The 22649-nt window shown below is 33.4% G+C and overlaps 1 protein-coding gene across 8 annotated transcripts in view; it reads left to right on the top strand.

The window, feature by feature from the left end:
• Window positions 1–22649, top strand: part of LOC101899976 (calsenilin) — a 389863-nt gene that overhangs the window by 338852 nt on the left and 28362 nt on the right. For all 8 annotated transcript variants that reach the window (XM_059120854.1, XM_059120853.1, XM_059120855.1 and 5 more), the window contains one exon: window positions 17382–17455. In XM_059120854.1, coding sequence (XP_058976837.1) covers window positions 17382–17455 — 74 coding nt within the window. The remainder of the gene's footprint in view (window positions 1–17381; window positions 17456–22649) is intronic.

Here is a 22649-nt window from a genome sequence, read left to right as displayed (position 1 = left end):
ATAAGCTAAAATAAGTTACGTTAATATTTGTGTATAAAATTTTTCCATTATTTATAAAAATTATAATCATCCATATCATTTTGAGACACTTGTTTGTATTAAAATTTTAATGAGTTCATTGAAGTTCAAACGTATGGGTCGGTATGCCCTCAGCCCATGGCTAAATGTTTATAACTAAGTACAAAAGAACACATTTTTATACCCTCCACCATTCATAGTATGGAGGGTATATTAAGTTCGTCATTCCGTTTGTAACTCATCAAAATAATCATTTTTAACCCAACAAAGTACATATATTCTTGAAAAGAGTACAATTCTAAGACGTTTTAGCTAAAATTTTGCTCAAATCTCTCTTTTGTCTGCAAGCAGGTCAAGTTCGAAGATGGGCTATATCGGTCCACGGTATCGTGTAGCCCCCATATAACAGTACCCTCCGATATTCCGTATTTTGATGATTTTAGCCACATTTTGACCGGAATTGTCTGAAAATCCATACAATGAGTTCCTTGCGAGTTCTTTACCCCCCTGACAGAGAATTGTCTACAGAGGTCCACAATATCGTATATCCCCCATATAACGGTACCCCATGATATTCGGGATTTTGATAATTTTTCCACATTTTCCAATGGAATTATTTAAAAATCGACACAAGGAGTTCCTTGTGAGCACTTTACCCCCTGACAGAGAATTCTCTATATAGGTCCACAATATCGTATATCCCCCATATAACTGTACCCCTCGATATTCGGTATTTTCACGATTTTAGCCACATTTCTTAAAGGAATTGTCTGATAATCCACGCAAGAAGTACCTTGTGGGTACTTTATTGCTTGGAAGAGAATTGTCTACATAGGTCCACGATATCGTATATCCCCCATATAACGGTACCCAATGATATTCGGGATTTTGATGATTTTATCCACATTTTTCAATGGAATTATCAGACACAAGGAGTTCCTTGTGAATTATTGTCCGACCTTCACGAAATTTTTCATGAGAATAGTGTTAGGAAACCTAATGTTTTGCAAGATGTTCGTAAAATATTCAGGAGTTACCCAAACCTAAAATCCTAAAAATTATATAAAAAAAATGTTCAATATGCCTGGAAAAACTTATTTCGGATGTGAATTTGCTGTTCTTTCCGAACGAGGTATTTGACGTAATAGCAAAATCTGCTTTGTAGAATACCAATGCTTTTTTAGAGATCGTATGTTTTTTGAAAATAATTTCCAGAAGTACGATGACTATTTGAAAAGAGAAACAATTACGTTCGAAATTGGTTTTTATGGGGATGTTCTTTAATGGATCTTCATTGTAGGCAGATCTGAAACCCTTATCTGCAGAAACTTTACCGCAAATTGTAGTTTTGTAGGGTATAAAATTGTTGGCCCCGTCCGACTATTGCCTTTGCTTACTTGTTTAATTTTAATTTTTGGATCTTAATGGGATGCTACGTAGGGAATGGACCGACATATTGCACATTTCCATTAGAACTAATATTGGTGGATATATTCAGGAAAGTACTAAATATGAAAATAAAATATGGGTCTAGTATCACATTTTCTTAGAGTTATGAATATTCAAAATGTTGACACCAGAACTGAGTCTGATATTAAGATGTGGGAGAAGTTGATCAAATTTTCTTGGCTATATATGAGACATTTTATATGGGATTTTCTATAAGAAAATCCACAGATTTCCAAGCTACAGATGAGAAAATCTAAATTTTCTAGCAGAGAATCTATAGATTATATAATTTTGCAAATTTTTTGCGAAAATATTATTAAAAGAAAATTTCATTTTTTTCTATTAGAAAATCGACAGATTTTCTAGAATTCTACAGTTTAAAATAATTTCATATATTTGAATTAACATTTAACATATCTCTCACACTCGCACACAATCGGCCAAATTACCCTCCTGATTGATCTTCCTATTACACTAATGCTCTTTAGATTTTCATTTCGTAGATAGCGAAATTAAATGTCCCAATGTCAAAAAGTACATTTGTATTACCCTGAATATCTACATTAGTTTCCCCCCTATGCTATGCTTTTTTGTTGTTTTTGGCAAAAAATTATGTGACTTATTCCATGGAATGAATAAATGAATCATTTTAAATGTTTTATTACGCCATGCAACAGCAGCAGCAACAACAACGACGACGCTGACAACAACAAAAATACATAATGGTCCATAATGATTGCATGACTACACAAAGACGAGTCGTAAATTCATTAAAATGTAACATATGATGCTGTTAATTTCGTTAATGTTTCAGTCGCTACGACTTCGCAGAAGAGAGAAATGAAAGACGACAATGCCAAGTGTGAGGAGAGAGAGAGAGAGAGTTGGGAGGGAATAACAGATTTGATTTTAATTCCATCTAAAAGCTCTCTGTTGTGAATAAATGGAGAATGTCTCTGCCCTCTGATGCATATGTAATAGGAATTTGGCTAACAAATTGCTTCGAACGTAAATTGGTGTGTATGTCTGTAAATCTTAAATTATGGTTGAATATTTGTGTTAAATGGCATATACGTATTTAGGGATATTTTTCAAACCTGCATTGAGATCAAATGTATTTGTGACAATATATTATGGAAAAAAATAACAGAGATTAGGAGATTTTGTTACAGATTGCTAATGAGCGGCATGAATGTTATTAAGGTATATATTTCGTTTGGTTTAATCTTCTTATGGTATGTGTAAATTATTTTTTATGCCATTATTTTTTGATAATAAGAAGAATTGCAGAATTTGTAGTATACAAGAGAATAGGGAACTTTTGGTTTGAAACTCATCAAACTGTTGGTCCTCCTTCTGTGCGCCCGTCATACACATAATTGGGAGAGTGATGATAGGAAAATATAAAGTCTCTAGGATTTTTTCACAGAAAATCTATAAGATTTTCTTGTAGAAAATCTCTAGACTTTCTCATAGAAAATCTGTAGGTTTTTCTCGCAGAAAATCTCCAGGATTTTCTGATAGAAAATCTCTAAGATTTTCTTTTAAAAAATCTCTAGAATGTTCTCATAGAAAATCTCTAGGATTTTCTTATAGATAATCAGTAAATTTTTTCTTAACTCTCTAGGATTTTCTCATAGAAAATCAGTAATTTTTTTTTAAATCTCTAGGCTTTTCTCATAGAAAAACTCTAGATTTTCTCAAAGAAAATATCTAAATTTCTCAAAGAAAATCTCTAGATTTTCTCATAATAAATCTCTAGATTTTCTTATAAAAAAATCTCCAGATTTTCTCATTGAAAATCTCTACATTTTCCATAGAAAAGCAATAGAACAACTCCCTAGATTTTTCCATATTTAATCTGTCGATTTCCTCTAGAATTTTTGTTTCTAGGAATTTCTCATAGAAAATCTCTATGATTTCCTTATAGAAAATTCAATACGATTTTCTCATAGAAAATCACTCGATTTTCTCATAGAAAATCTCTATATTTTCTCATAGAAAATCTCTATATTTTCTCATAGAAAATCGCTAGATTTTCTCCCAGAAAATCTCGAGGATTTTCTCATAGAAAATCTCTAGGATTTTCTCATAGAAAATCTCTAGGATTTTCTCATAGAAAATCTATAGGATTTTCTCTTAGAAAATCTATAGGATTTTCTCTTAGAAAATCTATAGGATTTTCTCTTAGAAAATCTAAAGGATTTTCTCTTAGAAAATATAAAGGATTTTCTCTTAGAAAATATAAAGGATTTTCTCTTAGAAAATCTATTTTCTCATAGAAAATCTGTAGGATTTTCTCATAGAAAATCTCGAGGATTCTATCATAGATTCAGGATTTTCTTATAGAAAATCTCATAGGATTTTCTCATAGAAAATCTCATAGGATTTTCTCATAGAAAATCTTTAGATTTTCTCATAGAAATTTCCGAGGACTTTCTTATTGAAATTCTCGAGGGTTTTTTCATAGAAAATCTCGAGGGTTTTCTCTTAGAAGATCTATTTTCTCATAGAAAATCTTTTGGATTTTCTAAAAGAAAATCTGAAAGAGTTTCTCATGGAAAATCTGTAGGATTTTCTCATAGAAAATTGTTTCTCATAGAAAATCTCTGGATTTTCTGTAAAAGCTATAAAAATTCCAACGTATTCAGTCCTCTCAAATTTAAAGTCCTTACGAACATATGTACAAAATGCTCTAACAAAAAATACCTTTCCTACGAAATGAAGTACACAAATGTCATTGAGAAATACTAAAAATATAAAATCTCACATTTACACACTAGCACATCTTCAATATAACACATACTATCACAATAAACGTAATAGTAGTTAATAAACTAAAATTATTAGTTTACTTAAATGTAATGATGTTGCCAAATAAATTTGCTCACTTTCTCATATGGAATTGCTTCATATTTTCTGGGCTTTATGTGACAGTCAAGTTAAGCGATTTCTATCTGGAGGATAGTGGCAGGCATTACTACCGTTGCTCTCTCTCGCTGTCATCTATGAAAATGTAATCTAATCACATTTTTCGGTTACCATGATAGTCATTGTCATCCTCAGCTACAGTCACAGCTTCTTGCTGCTCATATAATATTCCTAGGGCATGGTGAGGGCACCCAGTGAAAATATGACATGTCATGTATGGCAAACGTGCAACGTACCGTGTAAATGTTGTTAAGCCTCTCCGTCGTCTTGTGCTGCTGCTGTTTGATTTTTTACTCCGCTTTTTGGGTATTTGCCATGACAGTAGACAAAGGTTAATACGTTGGTGTACAAGCCCCCCCCCCCCCCCCCCCCCCCCCCCCTCACACACACAGCAGATGGAGGAATGGAACGGCAGGAAAATGGAGACATAAAAAGTCGAAATTTATTTGTGTAGCTGAGGGGGTATCAAATGTTAGACAAATATTATTAAGTTCTTTTTTCCTTCTTCTTATTATTCTGCCTTTTAGTGGATGTTCGTTCACATGCCATATAAAGTGTGTATGTGTGTGTGTTTGTCATCCTCCGGTGACATGTTGTTTCTTCATATTCCTTTTCCTTTTTTTAATCATGCTAAATAACAAACATAAGAGGATTCATTTCTTGTGGAACAAAGGTTTATGGTGATGGAAGGAATGAACATCGAGTGGATAGTTTACCCAGTAAAGTGGGCCATGATTTATGATCATGATGCGAATGATGACGACAATGACAAGGGTTCCGCATTTTCTTATGTAGGTTACAAGAATTAGAATCTTTTTTTTTGTGGGCAAAAACATCAAGAGAATGGACAACGTTGTTTACATTGTCATGTAAAAAAAAATGGAAAATATAATAACACACCAGGAATAAATGGCCACATATTTTATCGAATTTCAATGAGATAACTGGAAATGACCAAAGCACTTCGTATGATACATTCATATCTACAATGCCTGTTTATTGGTCCATTAAGGGCATTCATATGGAAGAGTGAATTAAAGGCCATTATTATTGGACAAGAATAAATTTAATTGAAATTATCAATTTTTTTAGATGATACACTGCCTCTGTTCTGATAATGTGATCAAGTCAAAGGGGCCAATAAATTTAAAATTTTACCGATTTTAATATGTTTGTCTTTTTATACCCTCAGTCATATGGCTAGAGAGGGTATATATCATCTTTGGACAAAATTCCATTGAGGTCAGTTGGAGTCAATCTAACGTGTTCATCCGGCTGGCTGCCTTTCTGGCTGGTGCGCACCATAAACTCACGAAGGCAGTAACCAATTTGGTCCAAACTTAGTACATCGTAATATTTTAATCAAACTTACCTCCCCAACAGAAGGTCAACAAAAAACAAGTCAAAGAGTATCTGTCCAGTTTGCCTGCAGGTATATACCATCAGCCAATGTTCGATTATTAAAATATATTTTGACTTCTATTTCGATTATAAACATTTTTGACCCTCTATAGAGTAGGTTGCGAAGGGAAAAGACAATATTGTCCATTTCGCATCGGACCTGGACTATATCTTCTACTTCCTTCACTTTATATGAGGTATGTGATAATTCTTAGAAAATGTTAAAATGTGCGTGAGGTACCAGATATAGTCGTGTGATAAAAATATTGGAATGGGCAAAATTACAATAAAATCTTACATTTATATTCAATTTTATAAACTCCATATTCATCCCAGCTTTCTGATTGATAGAAAATTTTAGATATAGGGTTCGGAGATATATATATCTTCTTCACAACATATCTTGTTTGTATGTGTGAAACTTGAAGAGAGTCGGACGCTTTTTTCGTTTTCTTTCGGCGTTTTGTTTTTCAAATCTTCAACCCTATGTGGGGGATGTACCAGAAGGAATGGCCCTATCTTTATAACAGATCTTTCTTTGATGGAAATATTGAGATATGCCGAGTCCATTTGAAATCCATTTGCAATTCAAAGTTTTGAACCTTTGCGGGGAGGTACCATAAGGAGAGGACCGTCATATCCCATCTTGACAGATTTTGTGGTAGTAGAAATAATGGGGTGTGTGAAATATGAAGAGAACCGGATGCTTATTTCAGATTATATAATTGTTTTGGTTATTTAAAACTTTGACCCTTTGTGGGGAAGGTAACAGCAGGAATGGACCGATTTTACCATCTGTATAACAGATCTTGTATTGATGGAAATATTCAGATGTGCGAACTCTGAATGGAATCGGATGGTAATTTCGGGTTTTATGATCAAAATTTTGACATTTTGCGGGGGAGGTACCACAAGGAGTGGACCGATATATCCCATTTTCATACTAGACCTTGGGTTAATAAGGATATCGGGATGTGTGACTTTATAAGAGTTATAATTATTCAAAATTTTGACCCTTTGTGGGGGAAGTACTTGATGGAGTAGACCGATATTACCCAATTTTTCACCTGACCGAGAACTGACGCAAATATCAGAATTTGCAAGGTTGTAGCAAAATCGGATTATTGCATCTCTTTCTGTGCAGATTTTTTTGAAAATTTCGACCATTTGTGTGGGAGGTACCAGAAGGAGTGAACCGATGTATTCCAGCTTAGCACCAGACCTTGGGTTAATAAAATTATTGGGATGTGTGAAATTTGAAGACAATCGGGCTCTTACATCACATTTTATGACAGTTGTAATTATTTAAAGTTTTGACCATTTGTGTGGGAGGTACCAGAAGCAGTGGACCCATATTGTCGATTTTCACACCTGATACAGCACTGACGCAAATATTATGATTTGCAAAGTTGGAGCAAAATCGGATTATCCTATCTCTTTCTTTCCAAAAAATATATTTTTTGAAAATTTCGATCTTTTGTGGGGGAGGTGGGAGTGGAGTGAAGTGGACCCATATTGCCCATCCCCGAACTCGATCTAAAATCTCCGAACTCGATGACAAAAATATTACGATGTACTAAGTTTGGACCTAATCGGGCACTTCCTTTGAGAGTTATCGGGCGCACCAGCCAGACGGACGGATGGACATCGCAGGATCGGAGACTGGGTTTTGAAAAAAATTTACATGTTTGTGACGTCGTAAAGCTTCTTGTCAGACCGCAATACAGAAATTGGTTGAAAAATTTGAACTGTTGAAATCTGTGTTTTTTTTTTTTTTTTTTTTTTGGTCGTGGTGGTAGTGTTGATATGTATTACCTGGTTTATTTTAAACAACAGGGCACTCCATGCCACACAAGCAAAGTTTCCCAACTGTGTAATCAAAATTGCTTCCCTAGATATTGTGATTTAACAACATTCGACGTTTGGGGCCATGTGAAACATAAAGTCTACGCTAGAAGTCTATGATCGATTCAAGATTCCAAAGATGGTTTTCGTGAAGCTATCGAGTACAAAGGGCAGCCACTTTGCGATTTAGCTTTGTAAATTTCATGATAACGAATTGAATTTTCAAACGTGCCCGTGTTGCAATGGCTTTTAAGTATAAATGACTATAATTTGTCATTTAAAATAATAGTTAGTAAAAACATCGTCGCACAATGTAGGGTAGATTCTGAAATATTCCCCATATAACGATTGTCAAACCCCTCTCTTCTATATAGCCAGTTGGTAGGTCCTTACGACCTATTTCCAGCCAGTTGCATTTTTGTTATGCAAAAAATATAAATTTTCAAATACCAGTTTTGATTGATGTCAAAAAATCTAGCTGAACAACCCTCGTATGTTTGCTATATCAAGAAAAATATTTGTGAGTCCCAAGATGTTGCATACAAACCCAAGTCATCAAGAACACTAAAACGAATTACTGACCTATAAAATTAAATTTTAACAATTTCATTTTGTACAAAAAATGAATGAATGACTTTGAGAAACGTTAGTACAAACATATTTACAAAAGCCAGAGAATTGTTCGGAATACGCACATGTACGTCTCTATGGCTTAAAATATAAACACACACCCCTACAACATATAAAAAATAACTATATTAAGTACTATCTTATTACGGAGAATGAGATAGCAGACCCTACTCCACTTGCTGAATCTCTTATGCTGCGGATATAACATCTGCATGCATATGTATGTTGTCGTCATGTTGCCTGATGAATGGGAATTATAATGAAAATCTTTTATGGTCCTGATTGTGAATGCGTACGATGACGTTGCTCTTTGCATCATCATCTTCGTCTTCATGTCCTTTTCAAAAACATACCAGAATACTTACATTACTGAAGACATCGACCAAAGTCGTCGGCGTCATCATCAACATACACGATCTATACAAAAGAAGATTTATATATCCGCTGATGTTCTTAAGAACACAACGGAACACATTCGTAAAGAGTAATATTATTAGAGAACACTTGAGAAGAACCTGGGAGAAAGTACGAGAGATAAAGAATGTGTGTGTGTTTTGAAATAAAAAAGGAGGAAAATGAAATTTATTTGCTGAAAGAAGACCCGAATGTCAAAATAACTACTAATAAACATACATATGATATGTATGGGTGCAAGTGTGTGTGGACGTGTGTATGAGTGTGTGTTTAAGAGTATCAAACAATCAAAAATATATATAACGAAAGGACATGCAAACAAAAATGTATATCTATGTCTATATAAGAGCCAAGCCAGACAAAATACACTCAAGAAATGTGGGCTCATAAGATTGATTTCATAGATAATTTTATTCAGACGAATATCAAAAGGATTTTTTTTGAAGAATTTACTTGGTAATGTAATTTACAATAATTATATTTTAGACTCCCGGGCTGAGAACGACTATCTTCTTCGTAGTTCCTACTAAGAGTTATTTAAAGATTTTCTTAAAGGGATTTTGCGCTCCCTCATTAATGTGCCATAAAAGCCAAACATGGAACCTTGAGTCCACAATTTTAGTAAAAATCGACATTTATTAGCATCTATTTTTGGTTTAAATGGTGTTTGATTTGATTGATTGGCGACATCTGACCATTCACGTCAAGGAAATTGGAATCTATGTAAAGATAAAATCAAAAAATCATGTCGACGGCCCTTCAATAAAAACTTACTTCTGATTTTTAGTTATTTAATTCGACCTTTATTTAAAATTTTTGCAAATGTAAATTTAATAAAATTGGGCTCGAGGCCTTTGTTGTTTTCTTATTTTTTTTTATTTTCGATATTTCGTGTTCCTTCCTCCGACGGAAGGAACAATACAAGGAACATAACAAAAATATACAAAATCTCACCAATATAAAAGTCCTGATTGTCAATCAATAACACCTTTAAAAATCCACAATTATATCACAAATAATAAATTTAATGGGTTCTTAAATATATCCATGAAAATCCCCAATTAAAGCCTTGCCTTAAAAAAAATATTTAAAAATTAAAACCTATGCCCCTTAATAATTTATCTTAAAAATACACTTCTAAAAACATAACGTCGATGGTCTTTAAAAATATTCTTAATAGTCAACGATTAAAGACCTATAAAAAGTATTCCTTAAAATTCACAGTTATAGTTCTGATGACAATTCCAAAATAATTTTTAAATTTCACAATTTTAGAGCTGATCCCTTCAAAAATATTCTAAAAATCCACGATTGTAGTCGCGATTAACCTTCAGAAATATTATTAATAATCCGTGATTAAAGTTCTGATGGTCCTGCAAAAATGTTATTAATATTTCCCAATTGAAGTTTTGATGATCCATAAAATATGTTCTTGAAACTCTACGATTTTAGCCTTTCCTACAAATGTATTATTAAAAATTCACGATTGTCCAAATAGTCCTTTAAAATATTCTTAAAAATCCAGGACTGTAGTCCTGGGCATTCTCCCAAAATATTATTTAAAGTCCACGATTGTAGTCCTGATCGCAATTCCAAAATTATTGTCACAAAACTACAATTGGAGTCTTGATGGTCCTTAAAAACATTTTTGAAAGTTCACGATTTTCCCTTGAAAACATTCTTGAATATCCATAATCTCGACTATTATAGTCCCGATTGCCCTTCAAAAATATTCTTAAAAATCCATGATTTTATTTCGATGGATGATCTTTAAAAATATTACTAAACATAATAAATACAGTCCTTATGGCCCAAATCAACGATTATAGTCCCGATTTTCATTCAAAAATATTCCTAAAAATCCTGAAAGATGATACTACAAACATATTCTTAAGAATTAGGACTACATACCGATAGCCCTTCAATAACATTCCTAAAAATCCAGGATTTTAGTCCTGGGTGCTTCTCCGCAATATTCTTAAAAGTCAACGATTATCTTAATTATGGTCCTTCAAAAATATTTTTGATAATCAACGACAATAGTCCTGATGACACTTTACAATTATTTAAGAAAAACTTAATCCTTATGGTCTTCTAAATAAGTCGTATGAATACACGACTGAATGACTCTTGGCCCTCAAAAAAGTCCAAAAAAAAAAAACAAAGATTCTACTTCAAATTGTATTATGAAAATGTTCTTCAAATCTACAATTAATAGACTTGAAAGTCCACAATTCAAAATATTATTTAAATATATCCTTAAGGACTCGAGAATTTAAGCAAAGTCCTTTCAAAACATTTTAACCCTTGCTATTACCCAGATTGTGATTCTAAATATGGTATAATAATCCCTAGAAGTCCTTCACAAATATTATATCAAAAACCCATATTATAGCCCTGACGGCTCTAAAAAATAGCCCCCCATAAATATTCAGAAAACTCCGCGATTATAGGCACAAAGGTCCTTGCAAAATATTCTTAAAAATCCAAGATAATGATCCTGATAGTCCTCTAAAAATTTCAAAATTTATCCTTAAAAATATTTTTAAAAAATCCACGACTATAATACTAGTCCTCCAAAAATATTTTTGAAATTTCCACAATGAAAGCCCTCATGGCCCTTTGAGATATTCTTAAAAAATTCACGATTAAAATCCGAAAAATATTCTTAAAAATCCATGATTTTAGTCCGATGGTCCTTTATAAAACCATGATCATGGCCGTAGATAAATATGAAGCTGATGGTCCTTCATATTTATTTTTAAAAATCTACAATTATAATCCTGATTGCACATCAAAAATATCCTTAAAATCGACAATAAAATCCATTGTCCTTTCATTATAGCTAAAATTCCAAACATTTATGGTCTAACGGTCCTTCACAAATGTTAAAAAAAATCCATATTATTAACCTGACGGTTCCTCAACGATTATGGTCCTTTTGGTCCTTGAAAACTGCTATTTAAGAGGTTTCGAAAAATTAAGACTTCAAAAAATTAAATTTTAGCCCGAAAATGGGACCAAAATGTTAAAAAGACCTAAAAATGACCCGGGTCAATATTCAGCAAAAATCTTTCAAAATGACGAAAATCAGGCCCTTATGTGGGCCATATTGTGCATACAGATAACATAAGTTGATAATATACTTACTGATAACCCAAATTGTCAAGTTCCAGCACATTTGGTAAGAAAATTGTTTCACAAACTTTTAGGTTGCCTAATATTAGAAGGTACCGCTATCCCGAAATTTCAAACTGCAGCCGGTCTAGTTCGGGAAATTATCGCAATTCTAGAAAAAATATAAATAAGGATATCAAATTTTAGAGTTCTAAATAAATAAGCTAATGTGAGCTCTTTCTTGATTTCAACAAAAAGACTGAAGAAAATAAATTTAGAATTGTTTTGATGACAACAAATATATTATTTGTGGATGTGCCAAAAATCATCAAAATACCGAATATCGGGAAATATGGCTATATGGGTCTATACATGCAATGTTTCGCCACGGGAGCTTTAACCCATTATGGCCTACAAATACCAATTTTTAGATAAATCCGTGAAAAAATGTGGCAAAAATAATCCAACTACCGAATATTGGGAGTTACCTTTATATGGGAGCTATACCAAAGCGTGGACCTAAACATACAATGACTCGCCACACGAACTAGGAAACATTAAAACCTACAAATACCAAATTTCAGACAAATCCGTGAAAAAAATGTGGCAAAAATCATTAAAATAACGTATATCGGGAGGTACCGTTATATGGGGACTATACCAAAACGTGGACCGATATATGTAATTTTCAATACCAACCATCCTAGACACAATACAAATTGCTCTGCTAAATTTTGGCGATCTACGTCAAATAATGTGGGCTGTATCGTGATATTAACAGACAGACGGACATCGTTAAATTGTATGCTGATTATGATATATATATATATATATATATATATATATATATATATATATATATATATATATATATATATATATATATATATTATGGGGTCTACGACGAATATTTAAGGATGTTACAAACGGAATGACAAAGTTAATATATATATATATAAAAACATGGGGTTTCATTGGGTCTTTCAAAACTGGACTTCATTTCAACAGACTCAGACACAGAAAACGTCCTATTCATACTTCCTTTCATCGTAAGTTGAACAAGGCAAATTATTTTTATTCGAGTGTAAGATAATGTATAACCCAAGTCATGACTTTTTTCTTCTCATAACATCAAGTGTTTGTCGCCCATATGTATGTATATGTACTTGTAAATGTATATATCATTATTATATACACAAAGACCTACCATAAGTGTATCTAGTTAAGACATTCTATAGGTAATATATATGTGTATGTGAATATATATATAAATTGTGTGTATGTGTATATTTCTGTGAGTAAAAGGAAAACAAGTTTGTTACATACCCCAAGAAGTGAAGTGACTGCTTTCGTATTCATTGTAATAAGGGTACTTATATTCATTTGATTATGATGACATTTTTATTACCTGTAAAATAAGCAAGAAAGAAAGAACGAAACAAGAATATGAAATAGAATAGAATAGTATAAGATATAAATATATAGTGTATATATTGTATTTATATTTTCATTTTGGCCCCAAAACTAGGTTAAGTTTTATGTAATGAAATTAATTTAATTTGTATAAGTTTTGTGACCGATGAAACGATGAAATTTAATTATGCCCAACACCACCACCACTATGTAAGAATGCAATGACTTTTATTAAAATGTTGATACTTAGCGCGTAATTTGGGTTTACAAGGAAATGCCTTCTCAATAAAAATAAAAAAATGACTTAAGAAGATTTTGATATCTTCATTTTGTCTATTATATATAGTTATTATTTCTATAGCTGTTTTGACACTACTATAAAATGATCAAATGTGCAATTCATGCAATTGTTAAAATTTTTTTAATACACATCCGATTTTGAAACTAGGGAACCCAAATGATAGTTTTCTGTAAAATACGCCTTTAATTAATTTAAAGCAATAATTTCATACACGAATAATTATTTATAATTTTCTAGAGGATTATTCATCATTCAATTTCATCTTGAAAAGGGATAAGAGAAGATATGAGAAGAAAAGCTAATAAATTGTCGAAAATTGTCAATCTATAGGCGTAAACGAGATAGAGGTAGGCAAACCGAAATATGTGTTATAGCCAGATTTGGGTCCTTATATATTACATGACAATGTCCCATAAAATCAAGAAAATAGGATGGAACTCGTATGTATCTCGTTCATAAGAATAGGGTACCGACTAGGATGACTCTACATTTAGAATCACAACCACGTATTAGCCATTCACTGGAAATGGAAATAATATTGCTAAGAGCCTGTGTCCGGCATTTCATTCCTAAGCTTCTTTTGCTTGGGTGTGTCCAATCCTTTTACTCGAATGTTATCTGTATTTTTTCAATGGATAATGGGTAAGGTCGGGGTTCGAAAACCTTCTTATTTTGCATCTTTTGCTTGTGTGTGTCCAAAATCCTTTTACTCGAATATAATCTGTATTTTTTCAATGGGTAAAGGTTAGTTCGGCCTTAGAAAACCTTCAGACGAAAGGAACGATTTTCTTCCTCCGAAGAAACCAAAATACAGAGTTCCAATTACATCGACTGAGAAATATGGCGAAAACGCTCACAATAACTAAAATAAGGAGGGGGAGTGCATTTATAACGGCTGTACGAAAACCTGGACCAACTTTAATAACTTTTTGCAAATAATGTTTTCACATAATAACTCAATTTACCAAAATTAGGCTAAATTAAATGAAATGTCAAAAATATTTAAAAACGGGCTTTACTCTTAATCTGGTACTGGGCTGACATGGGCAACAGTTAAAGCAAATATCATAAGAAATCCAAAACTCTAAATTAATTTTAAAAGCCCTATTGTAAATGTTCTGAAATATATCTCAAACTATTGGGATCCCTTTGTGTATGGTCAAGTATATTCAAAAGCCTTAAGCAAGTTTGGAGTAACAACCTAAAACTCTTTTTAGGTTCTTAAATAATGGGAATTTTTCAGCGAATTCAGAAAGAGCTATAAATTTTTCTAAAGTAAAGAAGTTTTTATATACTCAGTCATAGAAAGGGTATACAGGGTAAGATAAAAAACTTCAACAAAGTTAAATGCCATAATTTTTACATTTTTTTTAATTTTATTGAATGAAAGTAAAAAATGTCGGAAATAGCATCAAATTTTAGAATAAGTTTAGATTTGTTCGAATTGGTCACCTTTGGCTCGAATGATGCCCTTCAAACGGCAAATGAAACCGTCACACGCTGCCCAAATGTTGCTCTGCGGTATTTTGGCTTATTACCAGCGAAGTGTTTGCTTGAGGTGATCCACACTTTCGTATATTTTTTTAATTTATTGAACGAAAGCAAAAATGTCGGAGATAGCACCAAATTTTAGAATAGGTGTAGATTTGTTCGAATTGGTCACCTTTGGCTCGAGTTATGCCCTTCAAACGGCAAATGAAACCGTCACACGCTGTTCTACGGTATTTTGACCCATTCCCGGCTAAGCGCTTGCTTGAGGTGATCGACACAATGGAATTTTTTAGTGCCGTCCTTACTTTCCAAATACTCCAGACACAATAGTCCAACGGATTGGTATCCGGAGATTTTGGTGGTCATTGTACGCTGGAAATGAAGCGAGGAACATCATTTTGTAACTATTCTTGTGATCGACACTTTGGAATTTTTTAGTGCCAATCTTTCTTTCCAAAATATTCCAGACACAATAGTCCAACGGATTGGTATCCGGAGATTTTGGTGGCCATTGTGCGCCTGAAATGAAGCGAGGATCCTTATTTTGTAACCATTCTTGGGTGGTGTGCTGAGTGCGATGGTGCAACGTCCTGTTGGAATGTCCAAGGTATGCGGCCAAAACGTGTGCGTGCCCAAGGCTTTAATGAAAATGGTATATGAAAAAACTCTAACCAACTGACTGCTGTAATTTCTAAGCCAGTAGTCCGAGAGCTGTTAAAATTATGCCAGTGACAGCTCATATTATTGTTTACAAGCGTACAAAAGCATTTTGATGAAAATTTTCCAGAAAAAAGGGAATGGGCCAAAAACCGCTGATCAGGATCGGGCAGCGTGTGACGGTTGCATTTTCCGTTTGAAGGTCATAATTCGTGCCAAAGGTGACCAATTCGAACAAATCTAAACTTATTCTAAAGTTTGATGCTATTTCCGACCTTTTTTGCTTTCATTCAATAAAATTTATATAAAAAAATGTAAAAATGATGGCGTTTGATTTTGTTGCAGTTTTTTTATCTCACTCTGTATATGGTACCTCACACACATTTTAGCATTTTCTAAAAATTATCAAATATCCCATATGAAGTGAAGGAAGTATCCAATATAGTTAAAACCTGGCACGTCCCGATATTTATATCACATTAATTTAGGTCCGATACAAAATGGACAAATTGGCCTATTCTTTCGGAACTTACTCCATAGAGAGTCAACAATTTGAATAATTATAACAGAAATCAAAATATATTTGAATAATCGAACATTGCTTGTGGGTATATATCTGCCGGCAAAACGTGGACCTATATATACTATATTCCACCACAGCAGCTAGAACCTATTGTGAACAACAAATATCAATTTATAGGTAAATCCGTGACAAAATGTTGCGAAAATCATCAAAATACAGAATATCGGGAGGTACGGTTATATGGCGGCTATACCAAGAAGTGGACCGATATATCTCATTTTCAATACCATCGTAGACACAATAGAAATTTTTCTGCCAAATTTTGAAGCTCTACATAAAATATCGTGATTTCAACGGACAGACGAACATCGATAAATCGACGTAGAATTTTACGCTGATCATGAATATGAAGTATACATATACGTGAGGCCTACGACGAATATTTAGGGATGTTACAAATATAATGTCAAAGTTTGTAAACCCTCCTTTTCAAGGTGGAGGGTATAAAAATATGAAGGTGGTGTTGGGTATCAAATGGTCGGCTGTGACGACTAAGTAATTTATTAGACAAATGACAAAGAATGTAACGTTATTTTTTATGTTATTGAAGCAATGGAAATCTACCTAAAATATTAAATAACTGTTATACTATAAGTGTTCTAAAAGGATCATATGCTTATTTCACAATATCATGCTATATCATCAAACAGCTTCAATATTCCTAGCCTAACGTTCCCCAAAGGACTCCAGTAACGCAGCAGCTTCTAGCTTTTGGCGATATTAGTTTTGTGTTAATAAATAAATGATATGTTTAACAGCATATTAACAAATAATATGTGATGTTTCTCGATGTATGCGTGTGTGTTCGTTTATAACCAGCTGATATTTAAACAAAATAACATACAAATCAAATATTGTTATAATGGTCAAAATTAGCATAATTTTATTCGAGTAAAATTATTTTTTATTCAAAAATTGCCATTATAGCAATATTTGACTGTATCCTATACTAACAATATAATAACCTATGTAATACAATTGATATAACCTATTTTCTATGTGTCTGTCTATGTGTGTGTCTGAATATCGTTATTGAAAATACCATTATTTAATTTGATATTTTCTGTTTAATCTTTTTTGTGCCACATAAACAACCGCTGAATCTGTACTTGATCTGGTTGATATCAATAGCAAATCCAACATTATATGCCCATTATGTATTCAATACACTTGACCAGGACCATACGGGAATTGTGAGTTTTGAGGTGAGTATTAAAATAAATTTAACAATTAAAAAAAAAAGAAAAAGAAATAGATTTAAAAAAATAAATTATTTTTTCCAAACACACATTGAAATCCACTTTCCATTTTATTTTTTTTTTTTTTTTTTTTTCAAAATTTCATTTTAAACCTTTAATCCTGCAAATGCTCTCTCTCTCATCGCACTGCAGTGGCCATTTGTAGTCGAGGGAATTTGTTTTGCACAAATTGAACAAACAACAATTCATTTGCCATAAATTTTGCTGAATTCTCATTTAAACAATGAAATCTCATCACAATCAAATCTCCCATTTCAATTAAAATTCTTTATTTTGTTTGGTTGGGTGTGTGCGGAGGTTGAAGGCGGGTTTAAACTTTTGGAAAATGAATTTTCATTTTATTCATTTATTTTCCCATTCAAACAATCGTTCATTCATTCGTTTCGTTCGTTTCATTCATTCATTGTGGGTTTATGTGGCCCGCCCAAGAGCGCTCACATTGTTCGAAATCATCCTCATCAGCACCATTTATCGCTTCAATTATTTTATTCAAATTGCGATCAAATGAGTGTGAACTAATTGCACTGTTTCAAACTTTGTGCATCGCAAAACAATGGTAAATCACAAATATGTATTCGTTAAGACAACAATGCGGAAAGTAGTTCCAAGTAGTTCCGCTTTTGAAAACTGATTTGTTAAATTGAAATCCATTGCCTGTTTATTAGTGTTGAAATTTCGTTATTATAACAATGATATAATGAATGGATGATAATGGGTTATAATTAGGAAACATTGGGAATAATTTGTTAAAGGCAAGACAAGGCCGAATTTTATTGAAGAATATTTCTTCAGGGACCAGCCAAGGCATGGCTTTATATAAGTATATACATAGACCAGCTAAGACTTGGATTTATTTAGGAATATTTTTACAGCTTCAGCCATATGGCTGCAAAGGATATATATCATTTGCTACGGCCACAACGTGGCTCATCGAAATAATGGTTTTAGGCCCGAGGTCTCTTTGGACCAAATCCGTTTCTCGAAGGGAGTATCCGATATGATCCAAACTTGGTACATCCCAGTATCATAAATAAACTTAGATCAAGTTCGGAGAAGGACAATATGGGTCCATCTTACCACAGAAGTGGGTCTGGTACCTTACCCACAGAAGTCGAAACTTTCACAAAATATTTTACTGCACAGAAAAAGGATAATCCGATTTGGCTCCAACTTTGCAAATCCCAATATTTAATTCAGTGCTAGGCCAGGTGCGAAAATGGACAATATCGGTCCACTCCTCAACAACATTTTGAATGCCCATGAAGTTCATAAAACGAAAAATTAACCATCCATCAACACAAGATCTGTTATAAAGATGATAAAAATCACACCATTTCTTCTGGTATCTCCCCACATAGGGTTCAACATTTTGAGTAACCATCATAAGATCCGAAATAAGAATCCGGCTCTCATTCTAAGTTACTGTTCTGTGGACCCTTTTATCTGTAATTTCCCTAAAATTGAGCGATTATTCTTCGGAAAAATTCCTAAGTCTGAAATTGTTTTTGCATATAAGGTCCATATATTCGGAAAGTACTCCTCGAGACCTTTCATTTGTGCCCAGCCTCGACACCGCTTCATTCTTAGTTTCAGTACTGTGGACCCTTTTATCTACAATTTCCCTAAAATTGAGAAATATTTCTTCCGAAAATTTCGAAAAATTCCTAAGTATGAAATTCTTTTTGCATCAAGACCTTTCATATGTACACAGCCTTAACCCCGCTTCATTTTTGAATATGTTATTCTAGGTTTAAATGTAGTGTTTTCAAACTTTTTCAACGTAAATTTTAAATATTTTTTATTTAGCAATTTCATTGTAAATTTGAAATTTGCAGGAAATGTTTGAAATTTGATCAACGCTAATATAACATAATTTACATTTAATTCTGCTCTGGTTTACTACCCCCTCTCTCTCTCCATTAACCCTTTGTGAACCGGAGAAAAATAACCATGGTTTGTGTATTAAATTTAAGATAAGATTTTTTAAGATATAAACAATTTCGCCACCTACCCGACTCAAGCTCTTTCGAAATTAATCTCCCCGATAAACCGCCAGCTAAATCATAATTATAAAGTCACAACAACTTTTGTTAATTTTCTTTTGTTTAACTAAGCAACACAAACAACAAAACAAAAATACGCGTCGAAACTTATTTTCAATTACGTCCTGACGGGCTGGCTGGCATGTGTTTGAAACTTTATTTCCTGTACACCTTCAACTTTATCAACATTGCTGTGGCAACAATTGTTGCAGGCGAATTCGAAGCAATATATATTTTTTTATTTTTTCGTCTCCACTTAGGCGTTATTGAATTCAAGTAGCCTGCCTCTACATCCATCAGACACTAGAGTCAACAACAATAATGCCAGCACTTTTCATTGAACTTTGTGTATAGAGCGTGTATATAGTGGTGTACGTTAGTGGGTGTGTTGCTAGCTCGCTTGGCCATGAAGTTATACCATCAGATGTTTTTTTGGGGGGGGTGAAACAAAGACGATTTGAAATGAGGTTAAAAAACTGTACAGAATCATAATTAATTAAGCGTAACATGACCAAACGCCACCACGGAGCCGCCAAGTCGAAGATGAATTCTTCATCTCGAAGTCCTTGTGTGTGTGGGTGTATGCGTGTGGCTCAATTCTAAGGTGAATGGTTTTCTCTGAAGTTGGATTGTAATTTCTAATGAAAAAGTATCCGCAGCAGAAGCAGAAGCAGCTAGTAATCAGCAGCAGCAGCAGCGACAGCTGTTTACTTAAGAAGTTTAGCAAGGCCATATTTATCTTATAATATTGTTGGTTTTTTTTTTCTTCTTCTTTTGTTGTTTTCAATCCAATTGTGTAGAGTTTACAAAGTTGTAAAGTCGTAAAGTCGTATTGTATCGCTGGCGCTGAGTGTTGTGTCTTACCTCTGGGGAATACATTTCACCTTTAGATTAAATTTAATGTCAAAATAACGAGTCCACAAGGGCCATGGTGAAAACAAACACGAAGCGATTGTAATGAACAGTGACAGGTTATTGCGAACATCTGGTGGTATGGCTGGTACGGCTGGCGTTCCCTCCGTCTCTCAAGAGATTAAAATCTCATGAGATATTCAATTAGTAATTTTTATTATGACAAATGCCATAATGATTAAATCGGCTTAGGTTTTTAAATGAATTATGGCAGATAGGTATAGGAATTTGAGACATTAATACATTTGGAATTGAAATATGAATCTGCAGAAATGCTGAAGATAATGCTCAACACTTTAAAATATTTTTTTTAAACTGATAACTCCTTTCGAATGAATACCATAATCTAACTTTTGTAGAATGGAAACCTTAAAGATAGGGTGAGATACAAAAACTGCAACCATCCACAAGTGGCTATCGTTAGAGCCCTCCAGCATTTAAATAACTCAAAAGAGCTAAAGAGTTACTTCGCTTGGCCGGAAGAGATAAACTGCCGAATTTTGTTTTCTCCGATGAGAAAACCTTCGTTGTCCAGCAGTTTGTAAACAAACAAAATTATCGTGTTTACTTGCAAAGAGGTCTGCTGAAAATGTGCACCTTCGATTGGCCACCAGAACTCAGGCGCCGGCCATGGTGATGGTGTGGGCCGGCAAAACAGCCGATTGTCGCTCTCCGCTCGTATTAATCGACCGTGGCATCAGAATAAATGACGAATATTATCGTGAAAAAATTCTGGAGGGTGTATTAAAGCATTGGGTATGTAGAGATTTTGACCGCAGACCGTGGACATTCCAACAGGACAGCACCATCGCACTCAGTACGCGCCAAACAAAAATGGTTACAAAATGAGGTTCCTCGCTTCATTTCCAGCCCACAATGTCCACCAAAATCTCTGAATACCAATCCGTTGGACTATTGTATCTGGAGTCTCATTGGCCGTTTGAATGCCATAATTCGTGCCAAAGGTGACCAATTTCAAAAAAAAATCTACACTTATTCTAAAATTTGATGCTATTTCCGACATTTTTTGCTTTCATTCAAAAAAAAAATTTAAAAAAAATGTAAAAATTATGGCGTTTGACTTTGTTGCAGTTTTTTTTTTTATCTTAACTTGTATGTTTCATTCGATTTGGTGTTGAAGTCCCTCTCATGGTAATATGCACTCCACAACAATGATATTTGGTACCAGATATCTTATAGAGCTCAGAAATACCTTTGCCAAATTTAATCGAAATAGGATAAGATTTGGATATGGCTCCCTTTGTGCAAAAAATGGCTAATATCAGCCCAAATGGAGTAAATTTTGGGACGTACGTTTCCATTTGGCGGAATTCGGTTCAGATATATGTGTTTTAATATAATTCTTCTCGAAATGATATCATGCACTTCATATTTTTTGGTATAAAAGATAAAAATGTCTCCGTCAAATTTGGTGAACATTGGTTCAGACTTAGATTTGCCTGCCAGATAGTAGTTCCCTTTGAAACCAAATTATAACTGCTCTAAAGTCAAAGAATGATATGTGGTATGATCTACCTCAAATAAATTATTTTGTTGTGGTGGCCCACTAAATATGCATAGTGGTGTAGGGTATCATATATGGATTAAATCTAAAACATAGATATTTAAATTCTTCTTTGTGATACTTAATGACTTTAAATTCAATGCGGAAAAAAACATTTAATTTCCTTCTTTTTATGACCTTGATTTTCATGATAATTATCTAACATTTCTCCTGCGTTTCCTTATTCTTATGTTTTTACTTAAATTTAATTTCGCCAGACACGTATATAATGTATTCCCTTAGATGCTAAATTTGTTCATGGATTCCGTCGAAACATAATGGTTTTGCCCCCGCCCTTTCCAGAAGTTAAATATTAAGAAACGTTATTATACCCTACCTAAGTAAAGTAATGGCAATTGCCATTAAATGTTATTTCAACACGTAAAAATTTGTGTTATTTTTTATTAGCGTAGATCACGTGAGTACTTCTGTTATTCGTAAAAGTTAACAGCGAAATTGTTTTCTAAGAGCAATTTGTAATGAAGTGGATTATACTACTATTTAGCATTAGGATTTCAGCAAAGGTGCGGGAATAATGAGGGTATGGCGGATGTCGTACTACTAGGGAATGTGAGATACTATACTATTTTGTTATTTCCAATTTGAAGATTCTGATAGCACT

The sequence above is a fragment of the Musca domestica genome, unplaced genomic scaffold (genome assembly GCF_030504385.1).
Source record: "Musca domestica strain aabys unplaced genomic scaffold, Musca_domestica.polishedcontigs.V.1.1 18, whole genome shotgun sequence".
Lineage (NCBI taxonomy): Eukaryota > Metazoa > Arthropoda > Insecta > Diptera > Muscidae > Musca > Musca domestica.
Note: the sequence above shows the minus strand (reverse complement) of the source record. Positions and strands in the feature narration are given on the sequence as shown.